The 23,288-nt window shown below is 41.5% G+C and overlaps 1 protein-coding gene across 1 annotated transcript in view; it reads left to right on the top strand.

The window, feature by feature from the left end:
- Positions 1–23,288, top strand: part of LOC103366788 (neuropilin-1a-like) — a 109,460-nt gene that overhangs the window by 76,184 nt on the left and 9,988 nt on the right. The window contains exons 7-13 of the mRNA XM_008294610.1: positions 571–726; positions 2,072–2,216; positions 5,892–6,067; positions 7,392–7,547; positions 12,494–12,638; positions 20,294–20,476; positions 21,004–21,048. Of these exons, the coding sequence (XP_008292832.1) occupies positions 571–726; positions 2,072–2,216; positions 5,892–6,067; positions 7,392–7,547; positions 12,494–12,638; positions 20,294–20,476; positions 21,004–21,048 (1,006 nt within the window). The remainder of the gene's footprint in view (positions 1–570; positions 727–2,071; positions 2,217–5,891; positions 6,068–7,391; positions 7,548–12,493; positions 12,639–20,293; positions 20,477–21,003; positions 21,049–23,288) is intronic.

Below are 23,288 nucleotides of genomic sequence, written 5' to 3' on the forward strand. Positions count from 1 at the left end.
CTGCATTTTTGTAGATTTTCAGAAAAAATATTGTTTTGTTGTTTGTTTGAGATAAAAATCAATCAAACTGAAGCTGAGTGGATTAGACTCAGTAGAAATGACAAAAATAGAGATAACTTAAGTTTGATTGATATTGTCTGAGGTAGACGATGGAAACGTGGGTTTCCTGAAGGTTTGTGAGGATTGAGTTGTCTGGTTTGGCTCATGAACTCTTCACTGGTTTTGACTATATTGATGATTTTTCACAGCACTGTTAATCACCTTTATGCACAGTACCACACAAAAATGACAGACAGCTATGCATAAGGTACAACTGAACACTCCATAACAACACCGAGGGTTCCCCTGTTCAGGTATGCTGCATCTTAAGGTTTCAGGCTTTTTCCAAAGAGAACACTTCACCTCAGCTTTGTGCACTCAGTAAACAGTGTAGTAAAGTGACAATTAAGTAGGCGTGTGATGTCCTGTGCTATTGTATTTGTAATTCATGTGACTGCCTCCACTACCTCCGATTTAGTCCCGTCTGGAGTTTTGCCATTGACCCGTCCTTTTAATTACTTGTGCTTCCAGGTGGACTTGGGCTTTCTCCGGTTCGTCACAGCCGTCGGGACTCAGGGGGCCATATCGAAAGAGACCAAGAAGCACTACTACGTCCGCTCGTACAAAGTGGACCTGAGCTCCAACGGAGAGGACTGGGTGACCGTGAAGGAGGGCTCGAAGCAGAAGGTAATGATGAGTCATTTTGTGCTGTAACAATGTTCATCTACCTAATATCGACGAGTAATGAAGGACTCTGCATTCTAATCAGCGAGGAGGATGGCTGAATCAATGTTTTCCAAGGCTAACAGCGTTTGGCTGCAAGCCTAAGCTGAGCCTTGACTGAAGTGTGTGCTGAAGGTCTGCTTTACATCCCACTTCTCTCAGCGTGAGCAGAATTAATTTCTTGGAAGGGACACTATTGCACTGGAGATTGTCTCAGTTGGTGCAGAGATAAACTGGCAACTTTTAGAGACTGACGTTAACCCTCTGAACTTCAAGCAGTTTATGGAGGTTTTCTGCTTCTGCTTTATTTCATTCTCACTGTGGGGCTCATTCTTCACTTACATATAAATATAAAGCCCTCCTTGGACACAGTACAACAATCCCTATGCAGAACTCAAAAATATATTGTGTGCAGTATGACGCAGTTATAACGCCGTCAATCATTTAAAAGAAAAAAAGAGGAAAGTGAAATTTCTTTGTTTATTTTACATAATAAAGTTAAGCCTGGAATCAACATGTACAACATTTTTTCATCCGCCCCCAGGTGTCCCCAATCCTGAAGAAAATAACAGCTCTATAGATATTTTACTACGTGTGTTTTTGATTTGTTTTCATCCATGTCGCCTGTAAAGTATTTTGGTGACTTGACCGTTGATTGGAGCAGAGTCACACACAGCTTTTCTGCTGTTTTCTGTTTTTCCTGTTTCTGAATGGTGTCTTTCTTTGGTGATTATTTTACGATAACGTCTTTCACACCTGCCAGCAGGTTTTGGAGTTCAGACGGTTAACCAGCATGTTTATAAAAGTGCTGCTACAGTATGAACGCTATCAAACAAATGATGCCGTCTCAAGTACTCGACTGTATTCAATCTGTATTTCAGTGATTCTCATCACTAAATTAATACACCGCAGACTACAGTCATGCAAAAAACACACTGAAGGCTCAGTGCATAAAGGTCTTTGTCGTCATATGCTGCAACAAATTTGGCTGTGGCTGGTGCAGCTATGCATGTAGAATCAATGCACCATTCTGTTTCAGCAGTCATATTAATAGTGTCTTGCGGCAGTAGAAGCAGTGCTTACAGTAGCAGAGACAGTAATGGTTGCTGCTGTACTATCAGCAGCAGTATTAGCAGGAATATAGGCGATAGCTTCAGCATCACCAGTGATGAAAGTTGTTTTTGTTGCCACAGTAGAAGCAGTACGAGCAGAAGTCGTGGTGCAAGTAGCAGTTATTAACAGTTGTACCAGTAACAGTAGGAATGACAAAGCACCGGCAGCTCTTATCGGTTTTTCTTTTTATTTTCAGATCTTTCAGGGGAACCACAACCCAACAGACGAAGTCCGCGCCTTCCTCCCCAAACAGACTCTGGCTCGGTACATTCGTATCCGCCCCATGTCCTGGGAACAGGGCATCTGTATGCGCTTTGAGATCTACGGCTGCAGAACATCAGGTAGCTTCTGCAAACACACACACACAGTACACAAACTGGCACGTACTGATGGGAAACCACACTCCCAGCCTGAACTCCTGATGCATTGATTTATGCTTTGCAATTACTCTGGCACATCCTGTTAGTGCTGGAATCCATGTTTTTCCGCATTCCATTCATTTATTTTCTTCTTAATTAACTTTCCCCGTCCCCATAGGCATCATTGAAGTCTAATGTAATCTAATTTTTTTCTAATCAGACACACACACATGCAGTGTAGGCATTTGCTCACACTCATTTGATTTCTCTCTTTTCTGATGTCGTACATCAAGCATGTGACCACTGCAGAGGCTCAGGGTTTGCCAGCTCGCATTTGCCTTTCATGTTCAGTAAACTCTGCAAACACGAACCCTTTTTATTACACAAAATCAACTTTATTTAACATTTTTCATTTCACAAAAGGAAAACTATTTCCCTAAACCTGGGCTGCAGCGAAATGTTCGAAATGCCTCTTAACTCTTGAGGAGATTAGTGAAGTTTTACCTGCTTTTGCGCTCTCCCTTGAACATTTTCTCACTCTTCGCACATCGTGAATCAAACGAACATCTTTTTGGCTGCCGGATGAGAACCTCCTGCTGCTTGCTGTTGATTTAAAATAATCGCTGCTTCCAAAGCGAGCACACACCCCCATAGAAGGACACCGTTATTCATTACAGTGGAGCAGAGCAAAATCATGCTGCCTCATTACTCATCCTCTAACATCAAACCTCAGTCCTTGATGTGCTACAAGCAGCTCTCAGTAGGAGAGCTCCATGAAGCAGATATTAGGCTCTAACTCACTGGGGAACGGGCTGCACAGTGCTGGGCAGGTGATTCAGGAGATATAGTGACGCTGCTGGGAAAGTCTGTGTGTGTTGCACATGAAACATCATTCACTCCAAAACCCATAACCTTAAACTTGATCCTCGTTTTTAGTCTACATTTAATCCAAGTTCTGTACTCCATCTTCAACCAAGCTCCTAATCCAAAACACGCAATTTAGGTAAGTGATGAAATTCACAGACGACAAGCTCCCTTTTTCACATTTAACCCACTTTTTCTATCCCTGGGAGGACATTTGCTTCTCATAAACAGCCGAACACACACAGGCAGCCCTGTAGGAGGTTTCCATAAAGAACACTGAGTAGCTGTATTTTCACATTGTGGAAGAATTTACATCCCCAGGAGCTGCTGTTGAACGCCTGATATGACTGTGGAAGCATTTGTCAAATGCAAATATCGCCCTGAGACCGTGACTGTTTGAGCCCGGATATTAGATTTAGCTTGTTGTGGATGATGAATTTAACTTGGCTCACAGTGGCCGGACCACTGTATCCATGTATCACAGAGTTTCATTAAGTTTTTGTCTTCCAAAAACGCTCAAGTCTCCCAATTATCTAGTCATTATTGCAGAATATTTTTCTACTACTTCAACACTTTAAATAGCAGCATGAGAGAAAGCAGACTGGCCTGATTGTCCAACAGATTGCATTGTACTCTCAAGGTCACATGTTTTTTTGCTGTCAATGAGTCTGTCAGAGTCGAAATGCCCACAAGGCAAGACTTTGAATCTTCAACACACTCCAAGGTCTGTGCTGCTGCTGGCTGCCTCTTGACCTCTGATGATGTGAGATGCACATCCAAAAAATGCAAATTCCAGATTCATAGAAGCAAACATTTCTTTCCTGCTTCAGCTGAATCCAGGGTCTAAAAACTGTTTTGCATGATGCGCAGACTGAAAAGCCCCTGGAGGTAAATTTGTCATTTTGGTTATATAAATAAGAACAGCTTGACTTAACTTGAGTGTAGTCTGAGGAAAGCATATAGAGTCTGAGCCCTCGATATTTTGGAAACAGGGTTTGTTCAGAACATCTTTAGCTCTTAAAACGCAGCCTTTTTGTTCATTTTAAAAGAGCCGGTCTGGAGCACCAATGCAGAGACTTTAAGTTTCACCTCAACTCACAGCAACATCTAGATGCCAGTCTGGTAGATCGCTTTTGTACCATGAGTGGTAAAATCAAGACGAAAAGTAAAATAATTGCGACAGATTCTGTTCAGTGCTCTGGTGTCCAGTGAACCTTCAGACTCGAGGATCTGTTGCTTAAACTGGACTTCTGAGGTCATCTTTTATCATCTTTTAGCCTCTGAAGAGCCTTATACGTGCATTCTTTCTAACAGCTATGGTCGGGGGGAGATTTATGGAAGTCCGATTATATAGAAATCTATAAGAAAATGACCGTACTTCTCACTTGATTTATTAGCTCAGTAAACATTTTCCTAAGAATTTATGGTCTCAACTGCTAGTTTCAAGCCTTCTTTAATACATCATGGTGTTAATTTTGTAAAATATGGTCCTGATTAGAGGAAAGTAGACGATAAAGCAGGCGATGTTTCAGTGTGTGGCTGCCTTGGTGGTTACCGGATAGACGTGCATCGTGTCTTCAAGATGGCGACGGCGAGATGGCAAACTTGAGGCTCCAAAACTGTCATCCGCAAATCAGTCGGTGACATCATCCATCTTTTATATATAGTCTAAGATAATACCTAAAGCAGCAAACCCCCATATATGCAACCCTTTGTGTGTTTTTTGATTCTTTTAGCGCTGAGAACTGACAACAAATGCTGCATTTTTTTAATTAGTGCTATTGTTGGCCTGAACCTGGTTTTACAACCATAGACGCAGTCGTACAGTCATGACAGTAGTTGAGATAGTTTATGGTACAAAAGCATAAATCATATTATCCTTCCTCGACAACACACAGGAAACACACACATGTTCATTCTGTACATGCTGACAATCCATTTCTGTGCTCGTGTAGGTTTTGGAGTACATCCAGCCCTACAGTAGCAGCAGAAGCACTAGTTGTAATACTATTATTATTATTATCATTTTGACGTGGCCGGTAGAGCAATAGGAAACACTGCTGGTAGTAATAACAGCAGTCACATCAGTGCTCGAGGTTATATTGATAACAGCAGTCAGAACAGCAGAATTACCAGGAAAACACAAGCTTAGTTTTCAGTCGTGTGGCCTCATAGAAGCTGCATATCCAACACAAAAGTTCTGTTTTTAGATATTTTGATTGCTGGTCATCATGCAAAACCCATCTTACTGGTTCGTTGCATGACATCAACCCCAAAAGTACAGTCAGAGTCATAAATATCTGTCTTCAGTCACAAGGAATCCTGCAACAGATGGCTTCGCTCCCACCGAGTCCCGATCTCAACATCATGGAGTCAGTCTGGGGTTACATAAAAGGACTACCGAGACAGATTTAATCCACAAAAGATGCTTGGAACAACTCAGCTGCCAAGCACCATGAAAAACTGTGCACGAGTATACTGAGGAGAACTGGTGCTGTATCCTCAATTTGCTCTTGAGGCCTAAAACCGTTGCACAGTCTGGTACACACAAAAAAGCTTCATCACTCCTTGTTCAAACTCAAACAAACTCAGAGAGATTATAGATGAGTCTTTGGTATTTTTACTCTTTGGTTTAAACACTGCAGCAGCACCCACAGGGCATCAGCTAAAACCGCTGACTAGAGCAGTGGGAAGATAATGACGGCAGTGGCATTTCTTATCATACTGTACGCCTTTCAAAAGTTTAATACCCACTCTCTCTCTCTCTCTCCTCGGCCTCCTCTCACCATACAGACTACCGGTGTTCAGGGATGTTGGGGATGGTGTCAGGCCAGATCTCAGATGCTCAGATCAGCGCCTCGTCTTACGCCGACCGCGGCTGGGTGGCCGAGAACGCCCGACTGTTGACGGGGAGGTCGGGCTGGACCGGGCAGCAGACCAAGCAGCCCTTCAGAAACGAGTGGCTACAGGTGGGTTTCACTACGCAACTGTCATAGTTTAATGATGAGGACCGGTGAGTTTAGCGGTTTAACAGATGGCTCCAGATTTGGGGGGTCAAAACCAATGTCAGCAAACATCTACGCTAGTGAAAAGTCCTGGAGCAAGACCTTGAACTGACATCCCAGGTTATGTGTCTAGCTTTTGTTTACAGTATGTGGGGTTCAATTTAATTCTCTTATCTTATTACAATTCTTCTTAAAGAAGCTATTTATTTAACTGAAATAATGGTGTCATCAGCAGTTCTTCTCAGCGTTTTTGGCAGGTAACCTTTTGAAATGAAGCAAAAAGTGCTTCTAACATCTCATCACAAGATCATCATCTCTGTGAGCTACGGGCATTTTAATGATTTCTTTGTTGTACCATTTTATTTCTTGTCATTACCACTCAGATTGACTTGAATTCTTGAATAACTACATTCCTCAAGATCCTTGAGGAGCATTTTTGGGGTTCAAAGTGGTCACTTGAGAAACTCCTTAGAAAAGTGTTTGAGGCTCCGTTATTATGATTCTGTTGTTTTTAACTTCCAAACAAGAGAAAAAAAATGTTAGACAGTATTGTAGATGTTACTAAATAGAATTTAAAATGAACTCCTTTTTACATTTAGGTAAATAGAGGACTTGGCATTCGTGTTGAGAGTCATTTTGTCAGACAAGATCCTAAGTTGCCCAAATACAAAAAATCTTAGAAACTTGCATAACTATATTCAGCATTGCTTAAAAGAGCCCCATAATCTACTGCTGAAAAACTGTAGCCTACAATAGTTTCTCTGATAGTTTTTTTTTTAAGTGTAAGAGATAACAACACTGAAAATGTACCGATTCTGTATGTTCAGGTTTTTAAAATGGTTTTAGACTAAAGTAAAGCGTTGTAGTTCTGTCAGCCGTGTGATTATTCTATCATAAAATAACCTTCGCTGATGATATTAAATATGTTGAAATACTGCACACAATTACATGTAATACTGTTCCAGGAGCCTCCAAACAAGCTGGTTCCTTGAATATCCAAGAGTGTCTCGAGGCTCTCCTGATTCTAAGAGAGCAGATACAAGAAGAGATCAAACTAGGTCGCATTTGGCAGGATTAGAGAAATAGAATTTAAATTTGACCAGCAGAGTATTGTTTTTCTTTTTTTAAAAACACGCTGAGATCCCTTTTGATTTGTTTGGTGACCTTGCAGGGGTCAAGACTAGGAACTACTCCTTTATCTTTGACCTCTCCTGCCTGGGGTTCGGCTAAATCAAATGCAGTACAACCCTCTGATAATACTGTACCTTTAACGTGAACCTGTTGGCAGGTGGATCTGGGCCAGGACAAGATGGTGAGCGGTGTGGTGATCCAGGGAGGGAAACATCGCGACAGGAACGTCTTCATGAAGAGGTTTAAGGTGGGACACAGCCTGGACGGAGAGGAGTGGACCATTGTGAAGGAGGAGAACACCACCCGACCCAAGGTTGGTTCACTTACACAGTGTTTCAGACAGAGAACATGTGTATACATGATGTAAATCCAGCCTGTGTTTAACTGCTGTAAGGGTTTGTCATTGTTGTGCATATTTATAGGCTGTGATATGACACCCAACCACACAGCAACAAGCTGTTTGTCCCTTTTTATCTGTAATGTAGCTTCTCAAGAGGCAGATTTATTTACAAGAACACAAAGAATGCATATAAAAGATTTATAGGATGAGAAAGGTTTCTGTAAAAAGACTACCATCAGTGAACTGCTGGTACTTTTTCATCCCACTCCCCTCCTGTTTCTACTCCTGCTCTCCGCCTCGGTCAGTGGCAGCATTGTGAGGCAGGGCCGCAAATTAGAAGAAAGCCAGATTAAAGGTTGTTGACATGAAATAAACCTCCTCCTACAGTAATCTGTAATTCTAAAAAAAAAAAAAAAAAGCCATCAGACAGACGCTCTGCTGGCCGCAACGTCGCTTCTGGAATGAAATGCCAAGCACCTAAATTACAGGCTGCTATTCATAAGAGCTCTGCGTGGTGGTGTGCCGCTTGTTGGGCGCTTTGTCTGAAGTACTCAGCAAAAACTTGGGATATTGGGCTGTTGAGGGAGCAAATAATATTACAATATGGCAAATAAATGCAGAGTAGAAGAAGGCAGACGAGAGATGAAAAAGATTAGAGGAGCTGTGGTTTCCATGTTTGCACACAGCAGAGAAGTTTGTGGAAATAAACAGGTGAAGTAGTGAGTTTAAACTAGTCAGCAGGATTTAGTGGCACGGAGAAGTCTGGCAGAGTTAGTGCTCTTTTGTTATTTAACTTGTATTGGCTCATTTCCCCAAGTTTGTCCCTTCACTGTATATCAGGAGCCCCTCATGGTGTCATTACCTCCAGCAGAGGAGCTGCTTAGACGATGCTGGTGCAAGTGTTAGAGTTCATACCTTAATGATTCTCTTATTGATCGCCACCCTAACAATATTTTGATATAATGGTACCACAAAAGTGCTAAAAAAAAAAAGTGTAATAGCACAAGTCTGTAGCTGAATTTTAGGCTTTGAATGTAGTCCTGGATCTGTGATGTAGTCCAGCTGTAGAAACATGAATACGTAGACGTTTTTCAGGTTAATGTTTTCCTAAAAGACCATCAGTAGTAAAATCTTTTTTTTTTTTTTACCCTGTTAACATGCTCATATGGTGGTTTGAGGAAGACTTTATATGTCACAAATACATTACAGCACATTTTTTGGTGAGAAGTTTAGGTCAGAACACAGTCAGACATGATAAGGAACCCCTGGAGGAGATAGGAACTTGCTTCAGGACCCAGCAGTAGCAGCTTGGTGGCATTCAGGCTTGGACCTCCAACCTTTTGATCAACTATCCAGGAGCTTCAACCATTTAGCCTCCACTGACCCATGAACTTCTCTTTCAAGACAAATTTGAACCAGTAGCCAAAGGATTTCTCTGTAACCGCTACAGTCCTCTTCTCTACCTATGAAACTATCAAAGGTAGAGACTAACACGACAGACTGTAGCGGGGAGGTTCATGTTGAAAGGACAGCAACTTATTATGCAGCTCATTTCAGGGATACACAAGGAATGTAGACAGAATAGTGGAAATGATGCAGACTTGATGAGCTGAAGTTGTTTCCAGCTAGCAAGGAGTCAAACCAAGAATCTTCTGATCCATAATCAGATGCGTTATCCATTGCGCCACTTGCCCTTTATGTATACGAGCAAGAAAAGCTGCATCCTTCTTATTACAGCGTCTGAAACACAGATTCAGACCTTTGCAGTTTCACACACAACAAACGTTAGAAACTCAGCCCCTCGACTTGTGATGTGGGACTTTCTGTATCATTATTCTTCTTCAGAATTTCTTTATAGATCAAACATATATGGTTGAATTACTCCAGGATTGCAGGTGGTCATTTTGTAGCATACAGTAGTTTAGCAGGGCTGTAGGTGAGCTGGTGAAAACTATTAAAACTATAAAACTATTCTAAGTCATGAAAGGATTATTTTAATGGAAAAACTTCTAAGTATTTAACTTTGATGCACAGAGATGAGTCTCGAGGGTTAAATTAGTTGATAGACTTTAAATATAAACAGGGTTTTTGCTGGACCGTTATTATTATATGTACAATAACATTTTGATTTAATCCCTTTCGTACAACAAAAAAAAAAACTAAAGCTGGAAGCACTGAGACCATTTTTACCACTTTTATATATATATACAAAATCCTAAAGAAGGAAACACAACGAGCATCAGTTTTTTATAAATTCAGCTCTGGAAGCATCACAACTCAACAGTCTGTGTCTTTAAGCGTTAACTTCAATGCCGATCCGTGAGAGGAAATTCATGTCATTGCTCTTAAGACCCCACTTCCCCTCCTCGGCTGGCCCCGTTGGTGCGACATCCTCCTCTATGCCTTCCAGATGGCGAGGCGGAGGACGGTTTTGGCCGTCAGACTCCTGCTGATTTACTGCAGACGGCCATCTAGATGCTCCTCCGTGCCTCCTCTCTGCTCTGTTTCCTGTGTCTTTTTATAAAACCTCTTCAAAAGACAAGGCAGGAAGGCTCGGTGAGGCCCGAGCTGCTGCATGTGTTCAGATACACCGGGACACTGTACATACATTACATGCTCATGCATAAAGATGAGAGCAGACGCAGTGGTGGTTGTCCTACATAAGCAAAAACACCAACCCTGGAAGATAAATACTGGCCATAGTATACTTGCATTATAGATTATGTTGAGTAAGAATTAGGGTATCGCACTTAGAAGGAGTCGTAACTTGTAATGGTCCTGTAATTTGATAAATCTCAAAGCTGATGCACAGTAACTGAAGAGCCAAATATATATAAAATACATTAGTAGAAATTTCCAAGAAAAAAGTGGTGCAAGTTAAAATTAAAAAAGGGAATTTCCTTGAAATAAAAGTAACATTCAAAGTAATATTCATTAATTATGGGAAGGATTAGTCTTGATGTATTCTGAGTCTTGTGCCTCGCTGTCAGTAAATGTATCATGTGTGCATGTTCAGCCGACCTGCCATGCATCGCTATGTCATCATGATGATAACATACATTATCACACATTATCATATAATGAACTGCAAGTGTATCAGTTGAATAGTGTCTGTGTTTTCAGTATATTTAACACCTAACTACAAAAATTTTTCCCAAAAGAAAACTGTTAGAAATAAGTACAAAAGCTTTGAAAATCATGGAATCATAAAATAAACCAAATAGAACAACAGAAAACAAGTGCTTTGCTTGTTCTATGGTATTGACAAAGATCACTAGCAAAGTACTGAACCTCAAAGTAAACATTAGTACACACTGTTTTCTATTTTTCAGCACTAATATTCATTGATCAACAGGAAAAATAATCAGTTTAATCAAAAAGACTTAGCTTGCTAAGCTAATCTGCATTTGTTGAATTTATTTCATATGTTCAAAAAAGCTCCTACAAGTGAATAAAACCCCATAAATCATAAAGCTGAGATTTTCAAATGAGCCCAAAAGACAATTATCCTGAAAACGGTACACTGCAGCATAAATAATGCAACAGCTAAACGCTTGAGTTGTTCGTCCTGTAGGCTTCCAGCACTGAGTCATAGAACGGCTTCGTTTTCAGCTGCACTGACTTCCTCGTCTGTGCATTTTTTTCTGTAACTGGTCCTTCTTAAATACAACACATTGATTTCTATCGTACATTTTTTGCCAATTTTTTGCTAGTTTTGGATCTTAAGAGCTTCTACAGTTTTACATTTAATCCCGTTCAGTCAATATCGAGCATGCTAAAGTGTTAGCATTCACCCATAGAGCAATTTTAAAGGTCCCATATGGTGAAAATCCATTTTTATTGTTATTTGTTGTTGTCGTAAACTGGGAGACATGAAATAAAAGCTGTTAAGATGTAAATGTGTTTACTTCTGCCATTCCTCTAGTTAGCCTCTCAGCTTTACGAGCTGGTTAGAATTCAACCCAGGTGCTGTGTAATGTGACATGAACAATCTAGTCAGGATTTTGAGCTGTGAAGACATGCAGGACTTTGACTAATCTGCTGAATGGGACTGTAGATGTCTTCTTTTTAAATCACACACACAGTCTTAAAATTGAAACTAAAAATCTTTCAGCTTTTTCCAACACGTGCTCACGTCATAGCTCCATCCATAGTGCCACACTGCAGCCTTTAATAAATGGAGCATAAGTAAACCTCAGCAGTTCAGACAGGCAGGACAGCGTTTTGTGTTTGGTTTCCCGCCGCTTGGCTCCCAGTGTGACTGTAACCGTTTTCATCTGTGCTGCTTCCATGTTGGACATATGAAAGGATGGCCTCTGGTTCTGATTTCCTGGCTTTCCTTCTTTCATTTTGTTTCAGCTTCTTATCAAACAGACTGACGCCTGATCAGAAACAGTACACACTTGTTTGTTTGGTGCCTGTCGGGCGCTGTGGAAGGGGCTTTGCCGAGCGACGACGGCTGCACAGTTTTAAAAATAGCTGGAAAGAGTCGTTAGATTTGCCAGCTGCCGTGTGATTTATTATTTACCTGTTGATGCGATCTGATCTGTAAAGTCAACTTGAATTTTTCCGCAGAATTCCTTCTGTTGAATCAAATATAGATGACAGATGCTTTTTTTTTTAACTCTCTCTGAGTTTCATCATTATTTCATTTCATGCATCATTCTAACTCACTTTAGAAGGTCTTTGAACTTTGTATGTTCATGACAGTTGCTGGCATTTTGAAAATACTCTATTTGTGGGTATACTGAGCTGCTTAAAATGCACCTGAGGTAAAAAGCTGCACCAGGTTGGATCAGAAAGTGTGTTTTGCACCTTTAGTTATTTACACACAAGTGTTGAAATCTGATAGTTAAACTGTTAGACTGAAGGTAAAGTAAATTTAGGTTCTGACATGTTTGTTTTTGCTTTTCCGTCAGATGTTCATCGGGAATCTGAATCATGACACCCCAGAACTGAAATCCATGGGTCCACTACTGACCCGCTTCGTCCGGATCTACCCAGAAAGAGCCACCAATGAAGGCTTGGGCCTCCGTCTGGAACTGCTGGGCTGTGAGCTGGACGGTGAGTCTCATTTAACACCCTGAGATTTATTAATCTTCCATCATACATGGTGTTTTGATCATAAAGTGACCAGCAAGCCTTCAATATGGAAATAGAGTAGATCCTTACATTTACGGCATTATCATAAACAGCAAGAAGCAGAACATGTGGATCCGATTACACCGGAAAACTTAACAGCATATTATCTTTTAATATCCTCATATTACACCGTAGCCGACTTTAAAGCGGGGAGACTCCTGTGGTTTCTGGCTTTGGCAGAGTTGTTCTTGGTTGAAAATACTGCTCAGCTTTCACAAAACATAGTGAACGACATACAGACATGAAGCTGAATGACAGAAACTGATGCTTTACATCAGGAACTCCAAGTAACTCAAGCAGAACCAGCCTGTGACTGCGTTTTCCACCTTTTATGTAAAAATAATGGAACACAATTCAAAAAAGCACAAGAGTGGACAATAAATATAACATCTACGCATCCCAGTCTTTCCTTCGACATCTTAAAGCCAAACGTTGCGTCTAAAACCAGAGCACTAATTACTGTACGTTTTAGTGAAGGTTTATAGTTTTGCAGTGGTGTCTTTTTTTCAAGACTGCGTAACCACAGAACCGCTCGGTGGCATCACACAGATGGTGATGAAAACCAGTGAATCCTCATCATCTAATGTTCCATCAGCCAAACTGTAAAGTGGCCCATGAAGGAATTATAGGACTTTGTGACCCTCTGCCGGCACCATTTCTCTTCACTAGAATCATTCAGCGTGTTTTCAGAGTTGATAGTAAATATAGAAAGCAGCACTACTTGGAAAAAATGTGGTAAATATGTCAGTTGTCACTTTATCAACACATGCTTAAGACAAACATGAAAACAAGGTTGATAATAAAAGTTTAAATGGTGATACCTCCTGCCCAGCCAAACCCAACTGATCCCCATCTTTCCTTGACTGTTGTCTGTGACGCATCTTCAGGTTATTTCTTGTGTGTTTTATCTATCCGACTACACGATCAAAAAATTCAAAAAACCTGATTTAAATTTGGGAACCATCGAATTCTAAGCAGTCTGCTTGTGTAACAATGCAGCACTCCCAGCTGGACGTCCTGTTATGTAGACATGTCATATATAATCTGCAGTGAGCTCTGAATCTTCCAGACTGCATCAAAACAATGCTCCTTCAACCTCAGTTAAATTTTGGGAAAAAGAAAGAAGCCACAGGGAGCCAAATGTAGTGAGCGGGGCAGGTGGGAGGCGAGTATTGTGTTGTTGTGTTTGCACCATGCTGTGACCGAGCACACAGCACAGCAGGAGCACCGGCCACCGGGCCACAGCTCGTGTCGTTTTTGCCAAATGTTCTACCTGGGACACCTCAGAACATTGAAGTAGAACTCGGCCTTGAAAGTCCAACTCTGGGGGACAACTTCTGATGCACAGTCACATGAAAGCTGAAGAAAACAACAAACATGTTCCTGGTGCTCCCGATCTGATGCACTTTGTTCAGTTCTGGAGACAGACTGCAACTCTTCCACTGTGCAGCTCTTCTCTGAGCGATAGCTGCAGAACCACCTCTAATCACCAGGAATGATGAAGGTTGGTCATCGTGGCTTCTGCCTGACACAGAATGGGACGTTTGCTCTCTGCTTCAGCGTCGGCTCCACGGAGAGAAAACAAACATGCAGCTTCCACTGGTCACACGTGGGTTACTCCATCTCAACTCATCAGGAGTCTTCTACTTGACGATCTCTGATTTTCTTTAAAGTTTTATGTCATAAACTACAGATATTTTAAATAGCAACTGTGAAATTTTAGCTTAATATATTAAGTTCTTGTGAGATAAACTTTTTTGTTGACCTGCGTTCACACGTTGAAACTTGAGGCTATGTTTGAATAATAATATCTCACAAACTATTAAAGATAAAAGCCTGAAATTTTTACTGTTTGTTTTCATCTTGTCATTGATTCAGAGTCCGCAATAAACACAAACTTGAACAAGTAGATTAAACAGTCTCTGAGTACGGATGAGTTGAAATATGATAAATTAGACACAACTTTGACCTCATATTAACAAAAGAAATTGAAAATGCAGAACCACAGAGTTGCATGATTTGTTTATTGGAGTTTGTTTAGTCTGCTTGTCCAATACTGCAGATTCTATTTCAACAACGTGACGAGATGTAACAGTGAAAATTGATATTTCAAACATAGCCTCATATTTCCATGTGATCAGATGTCCTGCAAGTGGGTCGATGGACGTTTTAGTTCAAAAAGCATTTGATGCATCAAACTAAAATTTCATTAAATGTAAATATTTTATGCTGTAAAGTTTTCAGGCAAATCGGAGGTGGTGAAGCACAAGTTGCTCTAAAACGGTGATGATTTGACGTGGAGTAGCTCATGTACAACACAGCTTCAACTGTTGCACAGCGCAGCGCCACACAGTCTTGTGACAGCTGCCACATGCTGCGTGTGTGACCATGACGCACTCTGTAGATGCACCATGAACGGTGTCAGGACTTTTTGATTGCACCACACATTTACAGTATGTTGCTGATGCTGTTAATACACATCTACACAACAGCGCCTTTTGTTTTTCACGCTGGCTGCCACCACAAGTCGATACTCGCCGCGTCAGGATGCACCGTCATTCTGTTTCCCAGCACCGAAACAAATTGTTTTGCCCTTGAAAGAAGCCATTCTGTCACATTCACCCGCCAGTTAGAAACATATGTGCCTGTTTACCTGCTTTTGAGTTTGTGGGACAGATGTTAGATACTCCAGGGCGTGTGTGGACGGTGGGGTCTCAGGGCTCAAGTGTCGGGCAGAAGAGGTTAAAACATGTTTGTAATGTTAATGTGTATGTTCAGCACGCAAACAGCATTTTCAGATGTATTTGCATTAATGTGCATGAAGCAGAAGTCGTCCGACCAATCAGCCGGTACACAGCCGGTGTGTGTGTGTGTGTGTGTGTGTGTGTAGGTGTGTGCGTGTGTGTGTGTGGAGGCCTCGACCTCTCCCAGGAGCTGAGGGAGGAACAGATGAAGGGAGGAAGGCGGCTCTCTGGTGGAGTATCTGGTTGCTCTGTGGGGACGATGATAAGAATCAGTCAAAGCAAGAGGCAAGATTACAAGTGAGAGAAAGTAGAAGGAGATGAAAAAAGGCCAGGACAGACAAGAATTTGGAAAAGATGAGAGAAATAATTGTAAGAAACATGAAATCAGAGGCTGTTTTGGATCTCCAAACTGTGTTTATCTGTTAAATTAACCCCTAAAAACTCCCGAAACACCCAAAATCTCTCAGCAGCTGCTTGTTTTTTTCTGTTTATCTGTAGATAAAAAGTGTAAGAATCAGCACAGATAAAGTGACAGGCAGCTAGTTTACTTCACAAACATTGGCATGGACGTATTAGTAGCACGTTATTGTGCTAACTATAAATTTGTAAAGTAAAAGTTCTTCTTTAGCCAAAATGGAAACATAGAAAGTAAACGCTCATGCACAAGCAACATGAATTCAGAATCAGACGTAGGATCGGCGTTAAGAAGAAAATGCTGCAAATACAGAAAACACAACAAAGACCGACATAAATGAGTTCTAATTATCCCGGTCTACGATGGAAATGTGATGAAAACCGCCGTGACGTCCTGATTGCTGCAACAGTTTGTGACTCATGAAGTTACTGGAGTCGATCATCCGTCAGTGATGTTTGAAAATGAGCTAACGTGCAAGTTTGTTGTTTGTTTGACTTCATTTGCATCTGCAGTGCGTCATGTTCTGCATTTTTATGCCTCCTCGCCAAAGACAGTCCTGTAATGTTCTCGTGTTGTCCAGTCTTCCAGTTCTTGTGAATGCGAGAGCTTGAATGCAAACTTAGCACGTTCACTTGGACTGGAGGATGAACTGGAGGATGAACTGGAGGATGAACTGGAGGATGAACTGGAGGATGAACTGGAGGATGAACTGGAGGATGAACTGGAGACTTCAGAGGCGAAGGGTCATATGAGACCAAGTCATATGAATGTCTAAGAGGATAAAGTGATGAAGCTCTTCACTCTTGCATCATAGTATTCTGCAAAAACACCTTTTTTTGGCCGTTATTCAACAACATTCCTCAGGATCAAAGGTGGCGATTGCGATCATATTTCATATTTGGTCGGATGCTGACTTTTGGATGCTTTCTTTGAGACTGTTGTGATCTTCTGTGTTGGTGGATTGAAGACATGTGCGAAGCGTCTTAGCAGGATTTTTGCAGCCACATACATTTCTGAAGCTCAGTCTGCTGCTTATGTTGGACAAGAATGCAAACACATACAAGGAATGTGACTCTGCTGAATGAACTTAGACACTTCAAAGTCTTTACTGCAACTTTTATGAGTCTGGACTGACATGGACATAAACTTCAGCTCGACTGGTTTGCAGATTCAGACAACTGCAAGGGGGTGGTATTAGTTTTCTTCATGCTGCTTCTGTTTTTGTCAAACTGCTGAGGATGTTTTCTTAATTTCCATGTGTTTTTTTAGTTCTCGGTGTGTTGAGCTGTCATAGCCGGCATACATATATCACTGAACAAACAACCTAAACTCAAAAAGATGAGCACAAAGAGCGAGGAGCAACTGGGGGAAAGGAATAGGAGGGTTGGAAAAAAGGGGGAGGCTTGATATCCGAAGCTGCACGTCTGTCCCAGATGAGCACAGCTTCACTTCAAAAGCAGAGAACAAAGACGGCACACACTGTTGCAGGAGACGTGACACAGACTGGGACTTTGATCGAGCTGCTCAGAGCACGTACAGACACAGGAAAGCCATATGTGTACACTTGAAAAGCCCATACAGATGCACAGTATGTAGACATTAGCAATTATGCTCAATTATCCAAATCACAGCCCTCTTGAAGGTGCCCCGATGCTCACTGAAGCAGCTGATCGCTTCATTAATCATAAAGCTTTGACCTCAAGTGCCCTTAACATCTAAACAAATCAAATTCATGCTGGCAAATGGACAAAAGGTGTTAAAGTTGTTGTCAAACGCCTTTAAATGCAAGACGTAAGCTCACCAAACTAGCGGTTGATTTGGATTTATTGAATCTACTCAAAAGGGGGTTTCTGTTATTGGATCTAAGAGCTATGGTTGCCTAAGCCTTCTGTTTTCACAGAAAGATGCTGAATGAGGCTCGCACAAACTCAAACGGAGAGGAACTAACAAGCCCAACAACAGGCCCACAGATCAGCTTCAGCAGCTTAATCAGCTGTTTTGTCGCCGCTAATGCCGCTCCGAGCTTTGAGTTAAATCATCGACTCTCCACTTACATCCACGCCGCTGCGAGAGCAAACCTCCGTCCCACTCAGAATGTTGCAAACACGTCTCCTTATAAAGTTTAATTATATGCAGACCATCTGTGGGTTTTTTTCGTTTTTTTTTTTTTTTGCATATCGCCTGCATATGCTAATTCAAGCTCACTTTGTTTCATTTCCATAAAAACACATCGCCAGACATCAGCTGTATAGTAGAATTTAACAAGCTACAAGAGTTTCTGTCATTATTACTTCGGCGCTTGATGGGAGGGACGTGTCAAATCTAAACCTTTGGAGAAACCAAGACTCGGTTGTCAGTGAGAGTGTTTGCTATCCAGCCTGTATGTCTTTTTATCAGTGACTCACAGTTTCTCTTACATAAAAAAGCCAAAGGTAATATTAAGCTGGAGGTGTTATTTTGATGAATAGATACCTCTTAAATACGGCTAAATGAAGCTTCATTTGTGTGTCTGCTGTGGAGATAAATGATCCAGTTATTGTCGTGTCTGTTGTTATTCTTCCGGTTTCATGAACATTGGTGTCATTCAAACTTGTCTTTGAACCAAAATGAAGCAAGTTTTCACAACTGAGTCCTATGTTGGACTTTTCAGACCTAAAGTCCCTGAAACATTCCTGTTTCAGAACATCTCAGAGGCTGTTAAGTTTAGATCATTAGACTTACAATGCATTAAAAAGCACCACCTTTGTTTGCTTTTTTGGCTCATATATATAGCTGCTAGTTGTCTCTTGTCTCCAAAGTAGACTCAGTGTGCTCAGCTCCTTCCCTTAAAAAGTTCCTCTTTAAGGAGTTCAAACAAAACATAGAAAATATAAGGTCATTTTTGCACATCCCTGTTTGCATTTCCAATACACTTTGAGAACAGTGGAAATTAAGTTAATTAGACTGACAGCAGATGAAACAGCAAAAAAGTTTTAGACCGTTTTCCTCAAAGGTACGTTTGACAAGACAAAGACATAAAGGTATCACACTAAGAACGTCAGCCTCCACAGTAGCAGGAATTCTGGTCCTTTTTTTTTTATTTCAGGATGTTTTAGGAAGCAGATAAAGTTTTGTCTGTCTTTGTTGCATCCTTCGGGACTACACTCACTGCCCCAATAAACAAATGTTCCTTGGTTCCTACAAGGGGCTCTAAGTTCTATCCTCTATCGGTGCTATTAACCTCCGAGACGCAGTCACATATATAGAATAAGTTCGAACTCTAAACTGAGCCCAAAACTGAACAAAGCCAGCAGCGGTTCAGGTGCCCCGGACCACCCAGGCTGCATATAATTTAATCGATCACAAAGCAGAGTACAGTTCGTAGCTGTCAGCTCATTAAACTGCTGTTATCAGTTGTTATTGCTCCCATGTATGTTGTTCCTCTGTGCCGTCATCCACCTCAGTGGGCTGTTACCACCTCTTTAAATCATGACGGGACTGATCCCACATATATGAGCATTCAGTTCAGTAGGAGGGACGTTTTTGGTTTAATTTGTTGGAAAATTACATTTTAGTGTAACGCTTTTAAAATAATTTTCTGTGTTCCAAGTAATCACCAGAAAACTGGGAATTATTTCAGAATCGTGACGGTCTTTTTTTTCTTTTTTTTTTTTTTTAAGTGACCAGTGCTGGTATTTAAACCCATGCTGGACTCTTTATTTACACCTGTTTTCACACACAAATATGAATTAAAACTGTAGATATAACGATTAGATGTTCCGGTGGAGTGTTGGATTATCATCCCAGGTTGTCCCAACTTAGGTTAACTTGTGTTCGCCGACCCGACGTCAGTAAACCTCATAAAAGTCTCTATCACAGTGCTCCTTTACTCGCTACACTTCCAAGCTTTCTGCTTGCTGACACAGAACTGAGCACCTCCTCTGGTCGCTGCAGTATTAAACATTAAGAGGCTCCTGCTGGTGGAACAACAAAGAACTACAGCTAATCTACAATATTTCAAGTGTGTATTATCCTGGAAAATGGGGAGGGGACAAAAAAAAAAAAACTTGATCAGGACACATATACTACTTTGAAGTAATGTTTGCTGCATGATTTTCCATATTTGAATCTGGCTGTTTGCTGCCAGAGGTGCATCTGCAGAACAACCAATACGAGTGATGCTCTCTCTTTGGATGGACCTATGATTGACCAAATACATTTTCCAAAGCCAAAAAATCGAGCCAGTTTCCTCTCAAATCACTTGAATCACAATATTCTGAAGGGTTTTCATGTATTTTTTGCCCAGTGACAGTAAGAAATACTTCAGCTTTCATAGTGTTGAAGTTTTAATCCAACACAGTTCTTGACAATGTTTACGTCGACACCCTTTCCTTATCCTTTGTTATCACTTATATGTCGTTTCCATCTTTTATTTTCAGATATTACCACTACAGCACCTCCCACCACACCACTCGCCTCTACGCTTCCCATGACCACATTCGGTGCGACCACCACGGCACCCATCACGGTCCCCGGCACCACTTTGACCACCGACTGCGAGGAGGGACGAGAGGATTGTGTTGCGGAGACTGAAGCGCCTGACGAGTTTGACTTAGTGACAGGTAAACCAGAGAAACACTTCCCACCATCCATGTAAAGCACACTCCAAAAGTTTTAGAATTCAAAACAGAAAAAGGAAACAGCCATAGAGCCCGTCTCCTGTAAATGTTTTCTCTTTTATGTTTACCAAAACTGTATATATTCTGCATTTTGACACAAAGGAAGCTAGTTGGAGCGAGATCATGAAAAATTCTCCCTTATCTTCCCTGTCACCCACTGAATGGTGTCTTTTTTTGTGCTCGACTTCTTTTATTTATTTGCCCGTCTTTAAAAATGAAATTTAATTGCCAGATCCCTGTTTCAAATTCTCCTTCATCTTCCCTTTTACTGTCAGACCCAGCTATTATCCCTGTTTTCCGAGCTTGGGGAACTTTAACTGGGGGGGAAAAATGCAGCTAACTGAATTGTTGAACACAAAAGCTCGGTATTGATTTTTCATGAAGGGAGGTGTGTTTGTGTTGGCATCTGTGTGGGTGGGACGAACCTCTCTGGCCTTTGACTCCACCTTTACTGTCCCATCTGTCTGTAGCAGGAGGCACCACGGTCGGCAACCCCATCATGGACTTCATACCAGGTGAGGACGACCGCCGCAATCTGCTATTTTCCAACTCCTCTCTGCAAAAAAAAACTCTCAAAGTCAAAGCGTTTCACAGGCAGTTGTAGAAATAGAGGCCAGATGAGTGCGTTAATTCAGCCGGCGGTGCCATCATTCAGTGTCACCAACAGTACTGACCACAGTCACAAAGAACAGTGAAGCCGACTGCCATTAGACTAAATGGCTTTTTCTTCGCCCCAGTTCACAAATGAGGCCGCTGAGAGAAGAGGCTGATAGATTTGCTATTAAACGCATCTGCAGTATTTTTTTTTTGTTTGTTTTCTACACTGTTTTTCCATCTGATTTGCCCGTAAATCCGGTTTGAATTGAACTGCAAGAAGAAGACAAATGGAGACAAGTTGAGGGAGAAAAGAGAGATAAAGATATCCTACGTTAAGAGCGCAGGGAAAGAGACCAAACAGTGGGAAAAAAAGTGTATTTAGGCAAAAACAAAAGGATATTTATGGCATTGTGGTTATGTGACATGTCCACTTGAAACGCCTTTTCAAAGTTTATAGCCCTCGTCGTAACAAAAGAGGCTTTGTCTCTCTTAGACTGCCTGATTTAGAGCATTTTTTAAAGGTCTAAAAAGAAAAAGGTGAAAAAGCAGCTAAATAATTTATGCAGCATAAATATATTTTCCCTTCAGTTTTATCTGGCAACAATTAAATCATAGTGTCCCATTAATAAGAGACAACAAGTTAAATGTGCCTCGGGGCATCTGAGGTTCAAACTCATGATCTTATTAATTCTGCATGAAAGTAGCGCTGTATTTTATGAAAGTGGGTGCAACAGCAGGAAAAGGAAAGCTGGGAGACATGGTGGGAAAGTATTAGACACACGGCATGACGCTGAGGACTAACTGCAGGTGTTGCTGCATAAAAACACATTGATCCTGAACACATTCAAAGCCAAACGCAGAGCTTTTGTTTTTGGTCATTTATAGCAGGGGTTTTTTTAGCACTGTGTCACAGTTTATCATCCCTTGTGAATGCACCAAATTCAACTCATTTGGAGTAAACAGCCGGCCGGAGAAGGAGCAGGAATGAATAGGCAGAAAGGTAGAAAAATGGCAGCCGTGACAGAGAGGAATAAAGAGCAGGGGAAGCCAGCAGGAAGGAGTGAATAGAGATGAGAGGCTGAAGAGGCATGAAGAGAAAGGAAGGTAAAATAAAGAGAGGAATGGAGGGAGGCGTAGTGAGAACTGCAGAGAAAGAATAGAGCCCTCTTGGGTCTCAATTAGCTGAGCTGAAGCATCGCGTGAAGACAGCTCGGGGTTGGAGGCTTGGAGGTGGGGGGATGTTACCGTGCAGCTCCACGGTCATCTCTGCATCCTATTAGCTTCGCAGAAACAACGCGTCCACTATTCGGAAAATTTCCGCATTTATTTGGATGCCGTGGTGAACCGCTGTCGCCAGTCGACTGCTGGCACCGACGTGGGATAAGGGAGGTTGTTTTCTCTTTTTTTTCTGTTTGGGGTTTCTTCAGGGGCCACATCCGCTGATGTTGGTGGCACCCCGCCCTCCTCCGTGGAAGGTCCCTCCATTCTTCAGAGCTGATCCCAAACATATGTAACACTGTTTTCTATCAGCAGTGACGTCTTCGTCTTCTGTTTCTCGCTGAGGAAAATGCCCTGCAGCACCATGCAACGTATACAATCACAACTCTGTCTTGCTCACCCCCGGTCCATCTGCACAGGCCTGTTTCATGGTGCGATGCACAGTTTATACTATGAGTGCAGCAGGAACAGCTTTCTGATAATGATGCCACAAGACTTGTACTTCTTTTCTTCAGGCTGTCTGATCCGACTCTAAATGAAGCAGTGAAAGCAGCATAGGATCAGAGTTTTTAGCCTTTTTTTTCCCAACATAGCAGCATTTTTAAGAACTTCTTGCAGCACTTGATTGGGCTGTGGATGGTTTTTACAAGAGCGGACGTCCTGCATCAGTTCATAAACATACTTGGAATTTAATTGAATGGTAGCTACTTCCTAAAGGTTGCTTATAGAACTATTTTAACACATTTACCTGGTATTGTGCTTCAAAGACAGCTAAAGCCACATATAAAATGATCTGATGATCGCCTATCGTTTTGTAGTCGACATTTGGCTACAAGCAGATGTGCCAGACTCTAGTTGCTTCGGTAATCTTGTGGTACATTTCCCACCCCAAATGTTGTTGTAAGATAAGATAAGATAAACTTTATTGATCCCTCACCGG

Source organism: Stegastes partitus, unplaced genomic scaffold, assembly GCF_000690725.1.
Source record: "Stegastes partitus isolate 25-593 unplaced genomic scaffold, Stegastes_partitus-1.0.2 Scaffold979, whole genome shotgun sequence".
Classification (NCBI taxonomy): Eukaryota; Metazoa; Chordata; class Actinopteri; family Pomacentridae; genus Stegastes; species Stegastes partitus.